This window comes from Typha latifolia, chromosome 2 (assembly GCF_019914945.1).
Source record: "Typha latifolia isolate L0001 chromosome 2, TyphaL0001v2, whole genome shotgun sequence".
NCBI lineage: Eukaryota > Viridiplantae > Streptophyta > Magnoliopsida > Poales > Typhaceae > Typha > Typha latifolia.
This window is the reverse complement of record NC_133087.1, coordinates 16041873-16059470: the sequence shown is the minus strand read 5'-3', so window position 1 is coordinate 16059470 and position 17598 is coordinate 16041873. Positions and strand designations below refer to the sequence as shown.

Sequence of the window (17598 nt, the reverse complement as noted above, 5' to 3'; positions counted from 1 at the left end):
AAATGGGACTTGCATTAGCATCGGACAAGATTTGGATTCCACTATTATCAGAGACGTAAGTCAGAATAGATAGAACCCATTAGTCATATCAGAGACAAGGAAAGGCGTCCATACCTCACGACTGCCGGCCAGATAACTATGGGTTTTCCTAAAAACTTACCATACATACTAAACTTTAATTCCTTGCAACTTCTGGGCAGAAGTTCGAGGTTGACCTTCTTCCTGTCTGCAAGATTATATGCTTTAGGATTGTGCCCAACCTTCGCAATGGTTGCCTAAGCTTTGTGGAGCCCAATCAGGCTTATGAGCATAGGTAGGATTGCTAGTGGCAGCCTTGTTGATCAATCACGACTTCCTTCCCCTTCCCTTGATCCGAAGGGTCCGGAGCTTCCTTTCCTTTTCCTGGATCCGGAGGATCCGTAGGGACAGTTTGGGTGGGTGGGGGATATCAAAAGCACTCGCCAGTAGTAGTTCCCACCTCTACGGTTACCGACAGTGTTCAACATAATAAATATTGTATTTGAATATACCATAATTATCTATTCCATCAACCACTTCCAAATATAACTTCCGTAGAAAGGGTTCGTCTCTTTTCTCCCTCGGTGTTTGTGTGCGTGTGAGAGGGGAAGAGAAAGAGAGCGGAGCGGATACTGGAAAGAGAGATAAGAGAAAGAGAGAGAGAGAGAGAGGATGGCGGCGGAGCTGTGGGAGACGCTAAAGCACGCGATCGTAGCATACACGGGGCTCTCTCCGGCGGCGTTCTTCACGGTGGTGGCGGTGTCGGCGGTGTTCTACCACGTGGTGTCGGGTTTCTTCGCGGCGCCGCCGCCGCCCCCTAGGAAGCGGGACCTCGTTAAGGTGGAGCCGCTCCCGCCTCCCATCCAGCTCGGGGAGATCACCGAGGAGGAGCTCAAGGCCTACGACGGCTCCGATCCCGAGAAGCCCCTACTCATGGCCGTCAAAGGCCAGATCTATGACGTCACCCAGAGCAGGTCTCGATGATCTTTCTACCTTGACTTTACTGTTGATATGTTTCGATTCTAGGGTTTCCTCAGTTTGGAGCTTGAATTGTTATGTATGCTTTGATTATTGCCAAAACACTATAAACAATTACTCTAGCTCGAGTTGTCGGAGTAAATTTTATTAGTTCTTGCGACGAGATGAGTGATTCGATAAAATTTGGAGTGCACCTAGTATCAAAGGGATTAGAGTCTTTGAAGTGGACATTTCGACAAGAATCAGATATTTAGCTACTGTCACTCTCCAGAGTAGATTAATTTGTGCGTGAAGCGATATTGAGTAACCGAAGTAAAAATATTTAATAGTTCTTTTGATAAAATTTTAGAGCCCTAATATCTAAATAATGGTAGGATGGTAGGGCATTGGTTGAATTAGTTTTTGCAACTTGCAAGATGCCATGGTTGTTGATCTCTCCCACCAGTTATTTTATGTGCAATCTTGATAAGTCGATGTCTTTCTGATTGGTGCTGTATCCAAAAGACAATCATTGTGTTTTTTTATTGTCTCTTGAAAAGGATCAATCTGTGAAATTTATCCATGACAGTACACCAAGTCTATGTCCAAATCAAAATTTAAACACGAGACAAACTAAACTATTTGTGGTGAAAATACTCACCAGCAATAGCTTTCAGCAGGGGCTCTTATACCCTGCTCTAGTATGATAATAGGTGCATAAAGATCTGGGCCTGCAACTTGTTTTCTTATTTATTGTAAACGTGACCCTGTTCAAATCTTTCACATGCTTTGGCTCGATTATGATTTGAACTCCTATGCTTGTTCCAGTCAACATCTCAAATTGTAAGGTCATCTGATCCAAGCCGAATTCTTTATCTCAGTCTTATCATGATCAATGACCAGTTCCTTCTGAAACCCAGATCTGAAATTGAGTCTTTTATGCTGAATGTGAATCCAGCCTGAGCCTAAGCGAATATCTGATTCCAGTTCAATTAGTCCTGATCAAGCTGAGGCCAAATCCTGCCTAATTTAATTGTGAATCAAGTCTAGATCTATCCAGTTTTGCCGAAGAAGACTCCACTTTAATGCATGCCCATTCCAGCCTAACAGATTATTTTCCCTGTGCAGTACAAATCTAAGTGCGCCAAAATCCCCTCCTGAACTATTTCAATTCAATCTTAATATAAGACCTTTTCAATTGAGTTCTGTCTAGTGCATCTATCTATAAAATATTGACCCCAGCATCTTGGCTCAACTTTATGTTTTTGGAGTTTAATGATCTGTTAGAAAACTAACATATCTATCAAAACAAGAGTGACATGGTTGGTAAAATATCACAAATCCATGCTGATCATGAGAAAGAATTCGACATCATGTACCAAAATTTGAAGTTAATGTCTCTATTATTATAAAGCTATAATGTTTTTTTATTCTGCCATAGTAAAATTTAAGTTGCATTAGGTATATAATTTGTATTCATATTATCATATATTTGTTCTATTTTAGTTGTTATCTACTATAGTTAACTAAAATCACATTGATGTCGTACCTTGAGCATGTCATCAGAAATGGATACGAATTCCAGATTAGATCACTAATTCATGAAAGTTCTAGAATGGGTCTATATATTTCAACTGAAAGTTATTTACATGCATTTCTTGCTTCTCTTGTTTTGTGATTCTGTTTCAAGAATCTTAAGCCTCTATGGAATACTCATTCATCTAGAAAGATTTATCCGAAGTGGCATAAAGATGACAAATGATATAGATGGACTTTTAAAAGATTGTTGGAGTTGTGAAGCCACTTCGGATGAATGCCAAAAAGCTCTTGACAAGCATTCGCTTTTTGCTGGTATTCAGAAGCTAGAAGGTTCTGCAATTAATTCACAAATATATGCGAGAATATCTTTCTATGCTATGTTCATCCGAGGGAATATTAGTTGCACTGTTCCACATGATATTACAATTGAAAATCGTGTGACGCGAAGTTGCATTGAACCATCTTCTATTCTTGAACTAAAAGTTTATCCAGACATGTGAAATAGTACGTTAACCATTTAACTGGAAGATCCAAGTGTCTGATGCGCAATGTAATAGCTAAAACGAGGACTGTATGCGCACAAATAAAACAATAACAGGTCATAGAGAAGTGGAGAAAATCCAAGTGAGATTTGAACCAGCAGATTGCATTAAAAAAACAAATCTTGTTTCCTCACTCAGAGGATAATTTTGTTGTCCATTCTTACAGGAAATATAGAGGAAACCTCAGTCTTCCTGACCATTGAATTGAGGTAGCACTACGATGTTGGAACTGTAGAACATTAGTTCGAAATTGTTTGTGATTGGATCTTCTTTGAAGTTTTTGGGTTTCTCTGCAATAGATACATCCAAATGTAATCATCTTACGTAGGTTCCTCACAATATTCAAGACTATTAGGAATATGTGCAATGAGCCGAAGATGCTGCCCTGATCTCCTGAAAATAATTGCATATTACATTAAAAATTACCTTGATGGTTCAATATCTAGAATGCATTTTACACTTTCATCTCATGGCTAAACCTATTTAGAGAAGCTGATATAGTTAGAAGGGCTTTTGGTAGATGAGAACAAAGGAATTGGTAAAAATTGCAGAGCAGGTTTGGTGTTATCCACCAGAACCTTTCTTCACTGGAGATCTAGTTACTGACCTACTGTCAAGTCCTTAACATTGATTTATGAGATTTTGGGAAATGAACTTATCATGTTTCATTGAAGATAATTCTGGTTCTGTATATCATTTATTTTCCTTTTGAATCTGGTAAATAAAGAGATTGCATCAACCTGTCCTTCCGCATGCTACATTTATATGACTATCTCCTCTTTTATGTTGTAGTATGTTGGTTTTTGGATGCGCCACATTTATATGACCATCTCCTCTTTTATGTTGTAGTATGTTAGTTTTTAAATATGTTCTCGGCCATTCTTTGGCTACTTATTTTAAGATAAAACTATTACGGCTGGTAGTTTAAATTCCGTTGGAAAAGTTTGCATTGCTATTTGTTCCTTTTTTTACCTTTCTCTACTAGCCTTTTTGACTTATAAGCAGTTGGAAACCCACATGTAGCATATCTATTCCAAGTTATTGTTCTGTTGTAGATGATCCCTTTTGCATCTGATTAAATTCAGTTGATTACCTAGTTTTGGCATACTCACTCCATGTACCAAGTCTTGTGAGGTTAATCCTCTTGCATCCAATGAACTGCAGTATATATATTTCACTGTGCTATTTAATACTTGCAATGTCCAGAGTTTCCGGAGGTCATCTTAGTTTTTCATGTTCTTTCCAGAGCTCAAAGGGTCATCTTAGTTCTTTTTATCTTTGGTGTTTTGCAGGATGTTTTATGGACCCGACGGCCCATATGGATTATTCGCTGGTAAAGATGCAAGTAGAGCTTTGGCGAAAATGTCCTTTGAACAAAAAGATTTGACTGGCGATATCTCAGGCCTTGGACCCTTTGAGCTCGACGCCTTGCAGGACTGGGAGTACAAGTTCATGAGCAAGTATGTAAAGGTTGGAACGATCAAGAAAGCAGTGCCTGCCACAGAGGTGGGTGCTACCAATCCCCCTGAAGCATCAGAAAATGCCGCTGATGTTAGTACAATTAGTCAAGCAGGCCATGCTGTGGAACCAAAGGAAAATGGGTCAGAAAGCCATGAAGATGCAAAACAGGCAAGGAAGGCAGAGGACAAGCTGACAGACCTTGTTGAAGAAGTTGATGCTGATTAAGTCTCTAAAGAGTAAACTAAAGTTGTCGATCTAGCAGTGCATTCGAGTTGCATTTCATAATTTGCTTCAAACTTTAGTAGTATTGGTTTAGCTAAGTGGTCTTTCCTGTATACCGATTGTTATGATATATGGCAGGTCTAAGTCAATGCTGTAACTGTGATAATCTGCAATAACCTGTACTTGGTTTTTTTTTTAATTCAAGGGTTCCCTTCTTGTTGCATCTTGAATAGCTTGTGATGATCTGATGATATGTAGTGATATTGGTACGGTTAGGGGAGATTGCATTTGGATTTTGACAGATATATATATATATATATATATATATATATATATATGTTTCTTTTGAAAAGGATGTTATGCTTTTTGTTTTAGACTTATTTGGCACGCGATGCTGATCTTTTTTAACGCATCAAGAGTTCTAGCATGTTCTCTAGATGCTACATCCTGGGAAATTTGGAAGTAGATCCAACGATAGTCACCACAGGGGAAATCACTATGAGAGTTCTCTGCGCTGCTGCCGCCCGTGACTTTGCCCCCTCTCTCCTCCCTAGCCACCTGGCTCTACCAGGATGTTTTCCCCTTGTTCTATTATTATCTCCTCTTCCTCTTCTTTCCTCCTTATTTCTCTTTCTTCATCTCCACCATCTAAGATCCTGTCGTCCTCTCTCTAGGGGTTTTTGCCGGTTCCATAGCTCTCTCTCGCTGGATTCGAGCTTTGTCATTGCTCCGTTGTCAGATCCGAGCCTTGCCGTTGCCCCCCCGCCTTCTCTCCTGTGAGAGCTCATCCAGCCATACTCTCCGCGTCAACTTCTTGTCCTTTAATTTAATTGCTATATTTTCCAACAAATAAAGATACTGTATAGTACGTAAACCTCGGGTAACGCTCTCCCTTCAGCAGAGACAGAGGGGCATAACGGGCATTCTAACAGTCCATACCCTTTACATCACGATTAACGCACGTTTCCAAATTCCACCTCTTTTTCCTGTTAATGCCCCCCACCCCCCCACCTACTTCTTCCCTTGTCCAACTGATAACAACACAACCGTAGCAAGGGTAGAGTGGTCATTTAGAGGGGCATCTGGTATTAACTTCTCTCCACTACCGCTAGTACGGATCTCCCGCTCGCACTCGCAGCTTTGTGCCCACATCTCCACCTCGAAGCAAGAGTCGCACGAACACTTTGGCCGTCCGATCGACATCTCTCGGCTCCAAGGGGACGCACGTGGAGCCGCGCGGACACATCACGTGCCTTTCGGTGTCCGCTTCTCTTTCAAGGCCGAGCTCTTCGGCCACACTGTTAGGGAGAGAGGGAGAGAGAGAGGAGTGAGACTTTGGAGAGAAAGAAAGGGATTTTGTGAGAGATCGCTGGAGAAGGCGAGGATTTCAGGGGAATGGCGGCGAAGGAGCGGCCAGAGTGGCTGCCGGAGGGGTGGACGGTGGAGGTCAACACGACGGAGAATGGAACGGTGTCCTCGGTAGGTGGATCGGTCTCCTCTTCCGCTTGCCTGTGCTTATTATTTTTATCGATCTCGCTTTCTGTTTTCTTGCAACTATAATTTCTAGGGGATTTTAGTTATTCTAGTTTGCTCTGGAAACCTGAGTCCTCTATGTCGCTAGAAATGTCAAAATCAAACCCTAGATCAACTTTAATTTGATAGGTTCTATACTCTTAACGCAAAGATACTGAAGGAATGTTCTGTTTATTTTGAATCTAAATATTTGTAAGGTCTAAATTGCCTTATTTTTATATTTATTTATTTATTCTCAATCCCACCATTACTTCATCTAATTACTTCAAGTGACTATTAGAATGTTCAGTTAGGGCGAGTGGAGTTTTGGTTGAAGTCAAATTTGTATCTATGTGGGTTTCAATCAATTTGGCTAGGGTTAGCATAGTAATTTGGTAGGTATGGTTATATTAACTAAGGATTAATATCACGGACTGTTATTTTAACATTTTCAGGGAAACGGAAGGGTAGATTTGAAACGCAATAAGGTAGGATCGGAATAAGTTAATAAGGGAAAGGATCGGAATAAGTTAATAAGGGAAGATGTGAAGTAAAAATTTCCTTAATTTCATTCTAGGAATTAATGCAAACGAAACAACATTAATAATTTAAGGGAAAATTTTATTTTACTCTCATGTGATTTGGCTTAATTTTATAAAACCCTATGTATTTTCAACTTAAGCATTTAACTCTTCTGTGGTTTTGACCAAATCAGAAGTCGAATTTAAAATTTTTTATTAAAAATAAGGTTGTAGAGGATTGGATAAGTTTTCTAATGCATCTAAAATAATACTGACCAAATTTCAAATAACAAAGATATAATAAATATATTGAAGAAATGTATGTTTTTATCATATTATTGTCATCTAAAATTTGATCGGTATTATTTTAGATATATTAGAAAACTTATTCAATTCTCTACAACTTTATCTCAAATGAGGATCTTCAAATTCGACAATAGTTTTGATCAAATATAATGAAAAATATAAGAATTGTACTTTAGTCAAAACCGCGATGCATTAAGTGCTTAAGTTGAGAGTATATGGGGGTTTTTGTAAAATTGAGCTAAACCGGAAAAGTGCAATTATTATTACATAGAAAAGATGGGATATTTTACTTTGTTGTGAGTTTGTGATGGTTGATGTGGTCGTGGTAGGGAATCAAAGTTTAGGCTGATCTACACATGATAGAGAAGCATTACAGAACTTTCTTATGTCATAAGATTGTAATTACTTTTTCTTCTGATTTCCAATAGAAATTAAAGGTTTCATGCCATTATTTGGCCGCCTCACGTGCAGTATTACATGGTAAGTTAGGAAAATATTTGTGCATAATCTTGGGCAAAATGGAGAAGTGTTAACAACAAGGGACATAGTATCGACTACTCTTTTGTAGATAGAGAAACTTACCATAACCTCAATGATGAAGTCTGTAACATAAATATTTCATAGTTGATAACTTAATATATTGTAGAAATAAATATTCAATCATTATTTTGTCAAACATATTCAATCATGACAAGCGAATCATTACTAAAACTACTTGGATATATTTGTGAACTTGTAGCTATACATGTGTTTAGAGTCTGGTTGCAAGTTCCATTTAAAAGAGGAGGTTATAAGCTATATCAACAACAAGAAGGCTGATGGTTGTGCATCCAGTGTGGTATCTTCTTTTGGGGATAACAAGAGTCAAGTAAGATTTGTTCTAGTATGATGAACTTTTCAAGTACTATTTGAAAAATAAATCTTAGTATCTTGATATGTCAATTGACAATTAGCTTGCAGAGCCAGTACAAGATTCTCTTAATTGGTTACCTACTGGTTGGATTTCTGAAACTAGAATAAGAAAGAGTGGTGCAGCTGCTGGGAGACCATACAAGGTATTGGGGCATATAATTGTGCTTGTGGTTCCTTTGGTTCTATTTTCTGGCTAGATGTTTGTTTCTTTTTAAGGCACATTTATTGTATGATATTATTTTGGATAATAGCTTGTCTCAAACTCTCAATCAGCATACTATACACTGTAATTTTACTATTGCCAAAGATGGCAGGGACAATTCATGCATCCATTAGTGAACTTGTAATACCTTCCTATCAACAGTCAATATCTCCCCGTGAATTCAACATCTTCAAGCTATATTATATGTAAACAATCTTTTAATATTCTACCTTGTTGTTCATTAGTTATAGTAGATACTTCCAGCCACAGATGCAAGTCGCTTTTCGTTCAGTAACATAAGTGAAGAAAGATAAATTTACACCACATTACTTCTGACATATGCCTTAGTATGCTATCTCTATTGTTACATAATTTCATTTATTTGATGGTATTGTACTATTGTCAAACACGTGGATTCGAGAGATACCCGCAGAAACATCTACTATAGCCCATGTGACTAATCCATGATCTTAATGGAAGGAGAACTTTGTTGTATCAATGTAGCATGGCCTTTGAGACTGGTCAAGTATTTTATTTTATATTGTATTATCTCTTCTTCAGATATTCATCGATCCATTGACTAGTTCGAGATTCTATTCCAAGAGAGAAGTATTTCGGCATCTACAGATTGACAATCTACACAGTTCCACAACCAAGAACATCATTGTAAACTCTGTTGGCAGTGCTTGTACTCCGATCAATCAAACAAGGAGCAGTAATAGAAAGTGCACTGACTATGTGTGTTCTTTTTAAACTTTCCTAGTGTTTTGATTTCCTAATTGCCACTCTAAATAATCCACTTGTATGATTATATCAATCACTTTTGCATCATATGAAAGTTATCTCATTATCAGCTTATTTTTACTCACTAGGTCGTTGTTCAAACTGAAAGCGGTGTGGATGGGTTGCCTCATGGATGGCTTAAAGAAGTCAGATACAGAAAGGGTAGAGGCAAAATCAAGAAAGACCCAGTAAGATCTCGTCTGCCTGTTCTCTCTTTTCTCCCTCTCTTATACCCTTATGAACAATTTCAGATGTCTGTGATTTATCTTTCTCATATGTATCCTTGTTTCATCAACAACTGATATACAATTACTTTCATAACTAATTCATTTATCTTTCTGCTAGTGGTTGTGATATGAAATTTCATGTGGATGACTTGCTGTTTGCCGCTCTTTTGCATATTAATTAGTTTGCCGAGATTTTCCTCATTATTTATAGCTCCATTGACTTGCTGTCTGTGATTCTTTTTTCACAGATACTTCTAATTAGCAAATTGCCAAATTGGAAACAATATGTCTTGGGGTACATAACTATAATATAACCTGGAAAAGGGACCACATTGCTATGATCTTTTTGTTCCTGAGATTTAATACTGTGATCTGTGCATTGAAACTAAAACTTATTGTAGTAGTGCTAATTTTTTACTATCTCATGCCTATTAAATGAGTTCATTAGTTATCGAGCTATCCTTTTATATGTTTAACTCCTCTATTTTTGAGAAACTGTATGAGGCTGCCACCGAGTTGCATGAGCTTGAAATCCAAAAGATAAGCTAGACTTAACCAGCTCTAATTGATACTTTTCAGGTCTATTTATTGAACAGATTTGTCTTGCAGGAGTTTCCTTTCAAATAGAGGTTGACATCCATTTGTAAAATTGATCATCTGTTGATGTCTTTTATCTTGAGAAATATGTTACATTTGTTGGTTTGGAAATTTGGAAATCACCATCTGTTTTGATGAGACTATTCCTGATGACTTTTTGAACTAAAAATATTGTCTTATTATGTTTGAGACTCTGGACATTTTACTAGGCATAGTGCATTGATTCACGTGACCTGTAGCAATTGGTTTACATACAGAATAGATCTACTAAGTTTGTCATCCTTTTATCTTTGCCTGTAATGGTCTGGGGTAGCTCAGGGTCTGAGATGAACCTGAGTGCTAGCTTTATAGGTTAGATGATATGTCTTTGGATAAATAGATGGGGTATTTGATCAGACCAAGGAATGCACATGATGTTGTAATATTGCTGATCAAAATTTGTGCTAGAGTTTGATACATAATATAAACAAAACAATCGAGAAAACACAATTTTACATTTGAATACTTATTGGAAGAGTGTTCATTTTTCCATTTGAACTATTGATAGCTGTTTACAACATTACAAATTGTTCTCTCTTTTCCATTTGAAGTACTGAACTACTGATAGCTGTTTACAACATAACTGGTGATTCTCACTTATTTTTCTACTCATTTCTGTTTGTCTATGTGTGTACTTTTATGATTAATGTTAGCTGTCTTGGCTTAATTGCCTCATGCAGCTTTTCTAAGTGCTGATTGTTTTTGTCTTTGTTCCTTGAAATTATTTATTCTTTAAAGCTTATATGTAATATTTTTATTTGACGTGATGCTACAGTATTACATAGATCCTGTAAGTGGATATGCATTCCGTTCCCTAAAGGATGTCTCTCGCTATATAAAGACTGGAGACATTGGAAAATGTATCATGAAACCGCTGAAAAGAAGCACCAATGACGCACACAACTTTGCTAAGGATTCTCATGTATGTGCTATCAAAATTCTCATATTCCTCCTTTCTTTCTATTTTGGCATTGTATATATATATATATAAACTTTCCTAAATATATGGGGCTCTTTTACTATGTTTTCCCTCATTATGTGTAATTGTATGATTAACTTTCCTTATCCATGTTTCTTATGTGTGCTCTTCCATAGCCTTCTAGTGCAGAAAGCAAATCAACAATACGAGGAATGGCGGTAAAGAGGTGTCTTTTTTCACCGGGAACACTTCACAAAGTGGAGATGGGAATGGAGATCAGTACACAGAAAGGTTATATTCTTTTTTTGGCATAGTCTTCGACACAAAGTAACTGCCTTAAGTATGTCATAATAAATTAACCTGTGACAAGTAAATAAAATTTTATTCATCTGTTGGGACTGTTGGTGTGAATATACTGAACTAATGCTCTTTACAAAATTATTTAGAGAGAAAATAGAAAAGCAAATGTGGGCCTTGGAAATAATTCTTACAGATGTATCATTAATATATGAAGCTGTGGTTTTAGAAGTCCAATTTTTTGCTTACTAGCAGAACAAATAGGCAAGATGTTAATTCTAAAAATGAAGAACTGATGGTAGGTTTTGGCTGTGTGTGAATCTCAAATCTCTTGCTTCAGAATTCATGAGTGTTATATCATTTTATGCTACAGAAATCATGGGAACATGTGCCCTACCCAAGTATTAGAAATGTGCCTAGAACCAGGACTTAATAATATCATGTCTTTAAGAATTTGAGTCCTTTTCCTTTATCAAAGACCTAAGTCAATCTGTTTAGTGTTTAATGCAGCTGAGGTCTTATGCTTGTTTTTCACTTGTGTTGGTAAAGTTGCTATCTGACCTATCTTCTTTATTTTCCTTCTTAAGGTGCAGAACAAGCTAATCACTTGGAAAAGGAGAAAGTTGAGGAAATTCCATCTAATAGCATGCTCAATCCAACATTTCATGCAGCTCAAGCCTCACAGCCGATACTTGGAACTGGGAAAGATAATATGTCAGAATCAGTAACAAGAGGGTCTGCAGCGCCTGCCAATTGTAACTCATCAGAGGCATTATATGAGGTGCACCTGGAAGCATCATCAGAGCATGTGCAGCTGAGTTTGGTTGACAAGAAGCTACACGAGACAGCAGAAAGGACCTCATCAATGCAAGAAAATATCAATCCCATTCCCCTAGAGATTGAGAGTATACCAGATTCAGGATTTAATAAACCATCAGAGGGATCGCTGATGGAACTGAAGAACATGGAGCACTCACATCCTAAGAAGCGTGGAAGGAAACCTAAACGTCGCTCAAGAATTAGCAAATCTATGCTAAAAGAACCTCAATTGGAGCTCAAGACTGAGGACAAATTACTCCTTGGGAAGCGTAGGAGGGGACGCCCACTTGGTTGGAGGAAAATTAATGCTGTCAAAGCAATCACCATGCCACTCCGAGCATCCAAACGGTTAGCTGCACTTAAAGCTGATCGTGCAGCTAATGCTGGAGACATCCAGAAGCCTAGTAACTCGATTATAACGCTTATTGATCAGCTCCAAGAAAATCCAGGCAAGAAATTCAACTTAAATGATGGGTCTCTCTTATTATCCAATCAACAAAAGGGGGCGCCTACTACAGAACTTTCTGAAAAGCTAGAATACAAGGAACCTTTAGGTGAACAAGCCAATCCTGAAAAGAAGATTGAATTGGGTGGATTGATTATGGGCAAGCCTGAATCATCTCTTTCATCACTGTTTGGAGATTCCTGGCCAGACCCTTGCATTGAATTTGCTTTCAAGACCCTTATAGGTGATATTCCAGTTCTGGAGAATGCTGCAGTAGTTGAAGACTATTTCCATCAGCAGCCAGGTTCTAACAAAGGGTCGACCCTAGATTGTGCAGCTTCAACATATAAAGTCCCCAAAAGTGTTGGATACGGCCATGCTGGGCCTTAGAATAAGCTTATAAACGACTAGCGGCGACAATGTCCATGCTCTTATGGAACAGCTGCATTCTGTAGGCATAAATGAGCAATGTCGTCGGAGACCAAGTATAACCGTTAGCATGTGCAGACCCTCTATCTGTCGCCATTTTGGTGCCTTAGGTTGTAAACTTAAAGACCTTTGTGGCTTTTGTATCCCTCTCTGCGACTAGTAACAAACACTCGAACTGACCTGCAACTTGTGGTGGTTGGTTTTGTCTGTCTCCTATGTATACCTTCAGGGTGACAGTTTAGTCAACTGCACTCTTCTACTCATCTAGCTTTATCTGGATTTAATCCAACTTGCATGCCCTCTCTCTTGTCTCAGAAGTCTACCAATTGATACTGTTCAGGTAAATTCACTCGTTAATTTTGTGGACTATTGATCATCGTGCGTACCTCTCAACTTTATAAATATCGCCAATAAATTATGGAAAGGGTAATTAGAGGATCTCAGATTTATCCAACATGACTTCAAATCTTCAATTATCGATCTAATTATAAATGGATTTATATAAACAACAAATATATGAATGATTGATAAAATCATCAAAGACATTTAATTATTTTCCTCCAATTTCGAAACGATCCTTACTTGCCTCTCGTCTATAAATATCACACCAAACGAAGGCAGATCCGGGCCGTCCAATTATTATTACTTAATATTTGTTGGCAATAACTAATCCTCTCTTCCCCTCGACAGCTGACGTCGACCCCTTCGTCCTCGCCATTAAAACTCTTCAACCCAAGAAGGGAAGTATCCGGCCCCTTTCCCCACCACCTCCTCCTCCCGACCACAGAGAGATAGGTATGCCATTTAAGACCTCCGATTTCTTATCTCCGAGATGGACGATATGTGTTGATGATCTCTTTCCTCTTTTATTCCTCTTGATGGCTTCTTGGTTTCTTGAATTCCGATCTTTACTTCTCTGATCGTCTTTCAAAGGGAGTAGCCCACGGCGGAAGTATCGTTTAGGTCGAGGTCTTCCTTCTTTTGATTCAGGTGTTGATCTTGACCTCAGCGGTTTCAATTTTATGAATTCCGTGTCCGATATTCTACATCTAGTTTCCGTCGATCTTCTTACATTAATTATGAAGTGATCTTCTCAATTTCTCCGTTTCTGGCATCAGAATTGTCTTACGATTCTTAGAGTTCTCCAAGCTCTGGGAAAAAAATATAAAAGGAAAAAAAGAAGAAGGAAATTTGGGGGTTCTTTTGTCTTTTAATTATTGATTAATTCTTGGTTTTGGGATGGGAGGTTCAGATTCTTATCGCTTGTCTTCCGGAATTCCATTGGATTATATATATCCTCCAGTTATTAGACCTGAATTCACTTCATTTGTATCATTTTATTCCTTTATAGTCCAAGCTAAAACCGTTATATTTTTTATGTTATATTTTATCATACCATAAGTCAATTTGAAGATAATCATTAGAGACAAGATTATAGAGAATTAGATAAGCTTTTCAACACATAAAATACTATCGATTGATTTCAGATGACAAAGATATAAAAAAAGACATACATATGTTCAATATATTTGTTATCTGAAATCTGATCAATATTTATCTTAGGATGCTTTTGTCTTTTAGTATGTTTATACTGTCATGAAGCGCTAACACCAAAATAGATGGAATGGGGCTTTATTCTAGTTTTACATTTGAATTGGTTCTTCAAACTGAGTCTTAAGTTTAAGATCATATTACATTCATCTAATAGTAGTCAGATATTCATGCTAAATTGGGTCAAATTTATGCTGAACATTGAATCTAAATGCAAATATATATTGATTTATATAAGATTATCAAGTTTGATAAATATTAAAGCTTCATTAGATAAAGCCGATAGGTAAAAAGTAGTGGACTCTTTGTATGATATGTGATATAGGCAACAAGAAAAATATGAAGAACATAGGTAGTTTCTTTAATGAAAATGGATGGGTATATATATGTCTGTATGTGTACATTCATGATTTGTCTAGGCATACATGTGTTCTGTACATACATCTAGAGAATAGAAATATTGGAGCTATCCCTTTAAAATCTGATCTTGGGTTTGCCAGGCATTCAATCAATTAGCATAATCTTACTTTTGAAATTTATTTCAGCTTAATCTGATCCAGAGCCAATGGATGATCCATATTCTATATTTCTATTGTGTTGTTTTTGCAGGAATTGTGACCTCGTAGTTGTGTTAGCCCTTCTTTCTATTAGCATCAAAAATTTAGTAGATAAGCTATTCTTCTAGTGATATCTTCAAAAGTTAGCTCTAAAAAGTAGTGCTTTAATTTAGATCCATACACCTCATAAAAGAGTTCTCTTACTATAATTCTTCTTTTATCTTCTAATTATAAATCAGGCTCAACTCAAGATCCACATTTTGCAACTTGAATAGCAACAGAAAATGCTACAGAGGTCCAACTGCATACAAGACCTGATTATATGCACATAAATCAAGCTAGGTTTCATATGTTTACCCTTCATTGACTTTTAAAGATAATAAAGTTTGAAGCATCTCATACCATCACTCGACCATTATCTATCTCGTTTCTTGATTTGTACTGAAGTACCTTATCCTTTGAGTAGCATAAGATGCTTGCTAGTATATTAGGCAGGTTTTAAGTATAAATTTTGTAATCAGGATCTGCTGTTTAAAAAAACCGATACTTATTGTCTGAATCAGTCATTTGTTTTCTATAATTCAGTTGAAATCTTGTCGAGTTGGTTCCGTATCTTTTGTCACTGAGGAGCTGGCATTGTTTGGCTTTTGCCCGGGATTTCAGTGGGTGCCAATTTGTTTTGTCACAACTCTCCTCTCGTCTTTATGTTTTTCTGCTCCAAAACGATTTCAGTTATAACACGATGTCCTTTATGTTGGTTTTCTAATAGTACGAGCTGCTATCATCTTGAATTCTTTCTTCACAATGCCTTTGGCTTCTCCAGCGTTGGAGCCGTCCACCTTTATTCCCGGGTTCTGTCCATTTCCTTTCCATGGTTTGCTTTAACTTTTTCTTTTTCTTCTAGGTGGGGCTTTTTTTTTGTGGGGATTGGGCTCAGCACCCCCATGCCTGCCTTAATTAGGGCAGCTACGTAACTGTAAATCAATTGAATTTATTTTCTATAATTTTGGCCTTTAATCTTTTCCTTTATTTTCATGGCTACCGTTCCTCAAATTGCCTACTTTATTTAGTTGAATGAGGACCCATTACTGTGCACATCTACTTCATTGAACTCTTTCTTGGTAGGTGAACTGTCGTCATTTCTTGAATGAATGGTAGGCACATTTGGTTTAGGCTATTGACTAGTTGGTGCACACCTCTCCGATGGGTCCTGAATAAATCTGGGATATTAAGGCTTCAAATCTTATTACCTAACTCTGATAATAGATAATTGGGTCAGATAAGTAGGGAGAATATAGTCAAATATTCAAAATGCTCTCGCCAATTACATCTTCATGGGGGGGCATTGCGGAGTTTGATTCCCTCTCCCTATAGTTTGATTTTGATGATATTCAACGCCCTTTTATATTTCCTGGTCTTCGTTGTCCTACGTATATTTCTTTTCCTCTTCACTACTTGCATTTAGAGTAATAGAGCAGTTTCGTTTTACACAATGGCATGGATGACCATTCCGATCGCAAACTGTGGACAATTAAAGTGGGCCGGTGGTAGGCGCACACAGATATCTAGAATTAATGTACGAACCTGTGTCAGCGAAATTGGTTTATTTTTCTTCTCAGCCTCATATCGTACGCTTTACTAAAAAATAAATTTAATAACTGTCCCCAGACTGTTAATTGGTTGCGCTCTGATGTGGATAAATGCTCATACTAACTCACTATCTTTTATTACTTTCTTTGTCTCTCTTTGCAGAGTCTTACATCAACCCGAAGGACCGAGAGAAAGAGGGATATAGGGAGGAAGGATGGTGTCGGAGGAACGCGAGGTAAAGAAGTGCAGCGCTTGGGACGAGGCGACCATTTCCAACGGCTCCTCTTCCAATGGGTGTTTCGACTGCAACATATGCTTCGACTTCGCCGTGGAGCCGGTGGTCACCCTCTGCGGCCACCTCTACTGCTGGCCGTGCATCTACAAGTGGCTACACCAGCAGCAGCAGCAGAACCAGCAACAGCAGCAATGCCCGGTCTGCAAGGCTAGTCTCTCTCGGGACGCCCTCGTCCCGCTCTATGGCCGCGGCGGCCAGTCCGCAGCCAAATCCAACCAGAGCCTCGGTATCCCCAGCCGTCCGTTGGTCCATCGGGAAGGCATCCAGTACCGTGCTGACGACGAGCAGCGTGCCAATGGCCGTCCACCGACTCGCCACACCCGTTACGGCGGCGGCGGCGGCGTTAGTCTCGATCATCCCATGGAGACGCGGGTGATCCACTCGACGGCAGGGGGAGTGCTGGGGGAGATGGCGGTGGCGGTGCTGCCGTGGGTGCTGGGGAATCAGGTGCCTACAAGCATGTACTACACCAGCCCCTACTACGTGGCTGGGAATGGAGGAAGCCCGCGGCTCAGGAGGCAGGAGATGGAGGTGGAGAGGTCGCTCCACCAGATCTGGTTCTTCCTCTTCGTATTTGCACTCCTCTGCCTGCTATTGTTCTAAGATCAAAAACAAAGTTTTTTAAAAAAAAGAAAAAAACGTGCACGGTCTGTACATACTATACGGCAGGTTTGTCCAAGAGGGGTCGATTGGGACTTGAAACAACTGTTCTATGCCTTAATAGGAGATTTTTGTAATACAGGAGATGAAAGGGAAGAACCTTATTATGACCTTCGGTCCTGAGACGATCTTCAATCACAATTTTTCAAGAAACTCTACACACATGGAGCGAAGCAAAATACATATATCTCAAAATAA

At 38.5% G+C, this 17598-nt stretch overlaps 3 protein-coding genes across 8 annotated transcripts; all 3 read left to right on the top strand.

The window, feature by feature from the left end:
• Positions 1-166: 166 nt before the first annotated feature.
• On the top strand, positions 167-4962 carry LOC140781841 (membrane steroid-binding protein 1-like). Its single transcript, XM_073128099.1, has 2 exons — positions 167-992; positions 4349-4962. The coding sequence occupies exons 1-2, from the start codon at positions 691-693 to the stop codon at positions 4740-4742; spliced, it is 696 nt and encodes a 231-aa protein (XP_072984200.1). The 5' UTR covers positions 167-690; the 3' UTR covers positions 4743-4962.
• A 275-nt stretch (positions 4963-5237) lies between these two features.
• On the top strand, positions 5238-13036 carry LOC140781837 (uncharacterized). 4 transcript variants are annotated; one of them, XM_073128087.1, is made up of 8 exons: positions 5238-6218; positions 7818-7946; positions 8032-8133; positions 8754-8930; positions 9065-9163; positions 10614-10760; positions 10934-11048; positions 11648-13036. In XM_073128087.1, the coding sequence occupies exons 1-8, from the start codon at positions 6135-6137 to the stop codon at positions 12706-12708; spliced, it is 1914 nt and encodes a 637-aa protein (XP_072984188.1). In that variant the 5' UTR covers positions 5238-6134; the 3' UTR covers positions 12709-13036. The 4 variants fall into 4 exon arrangements, with proteins under 4 accessions (XP_072984188.1, XP_072984191.1, XP_072984187.1 ...); XM_073128086.1 differs by having other exon boundaries at positions 5240-6218; positions 11642-13036; XM_073128090.1 differs by lacking the exon at positions 8754-8930 and having other exon boundaries at positions 5239-6218.
• Positions 13037-13375: 339 nt separating this feature from the next.
• Positions 13376-17510, top strand: LOC140781842 (E3 ubiquitin-protein ligase RMA1H1-like). Of its 3 annotated transcripts, XM_073128101.1 has the most exons (3): positions 13376-13542; positions 13681-13737; positions 16608-17510. In XM_073128101.1, exon 3 carries the CDS (start codon positions 16660-16662, stop codon positions 17341-17343), a length of 684 nt encoding a protein of 227 aa, XP_072984202.1. In that variant the 5' UTR covers positions 13376-13542; positions 13681-13737; positions 16608-16659; the 3' UTR covers positions 17344-17510. The 3 variants fall into 3 exon arrangements, with proteins under 3 accessions (XP_072984202.1, XP_072984201.1, XP_072984204.1); XM_073128100.1 differs by lacking the exon at positions 13681-13737 and having other exon boundaries at positions 13378-13542; XM_073128103.1 differs by lacking the exons at positions 13376-13542; positions 13681-13737 and adding an exon at positions 13754-16431.
• Positions 17511-17598: the final 88 nt, after the last annotated feature.

What these genes read in the sequence shown, in the direction of transcription:
- LOC140781841 (XM_073128099.1), top strand. Translation starts at nt 691, where the DNA reads ATGGCGGCGGAGCTGTGGGAGACGCTAAAGCACGCGATCGTAGCATAC. An exon ending in TATGACGTCACCCAGAGCAG is followed by an intron (nt 993 to 4,348) that starts GTCTCGATGATC and finishes GGTGTTTTGCAG; the next exon opens with GATGTTTTATGGACCCGACG.
- LOC140781837 (XM_073128086.1), top strand. Translation starts at nt 6,135, where the DNA reads ATGGCGGCGAAGGAGCGGCCAGAGTGGCTGCCGGAGGGGTGGACGGTG. An exon ending in ATAGAAAGTGCACTGACTAT is followed by an intron (nt 8,931 to 9,064) that starts GTGTGTTCTTTT and finishes TTTACTCACTAG; the next exon opens with GTCGTTGTTCAAACTGAAAG. An exon ending in ACTTTGCTAAGGATTCTCAT is followed by an intron (nt 10,761 to 10,933) that starts GTATGTGCTATC and finishes GCTCTTCCATAG; the next exon opens with CCTTCTAGTGCAGAAAGCAA.
- LOC140781842 (XM_073128101.1), top strand. Translation starts at nt 16,660, where the DNA reads ATGGTGTCGGAGGAACGCGAGGTAAAGAAGTGCAGCGCTTGGGACGAG.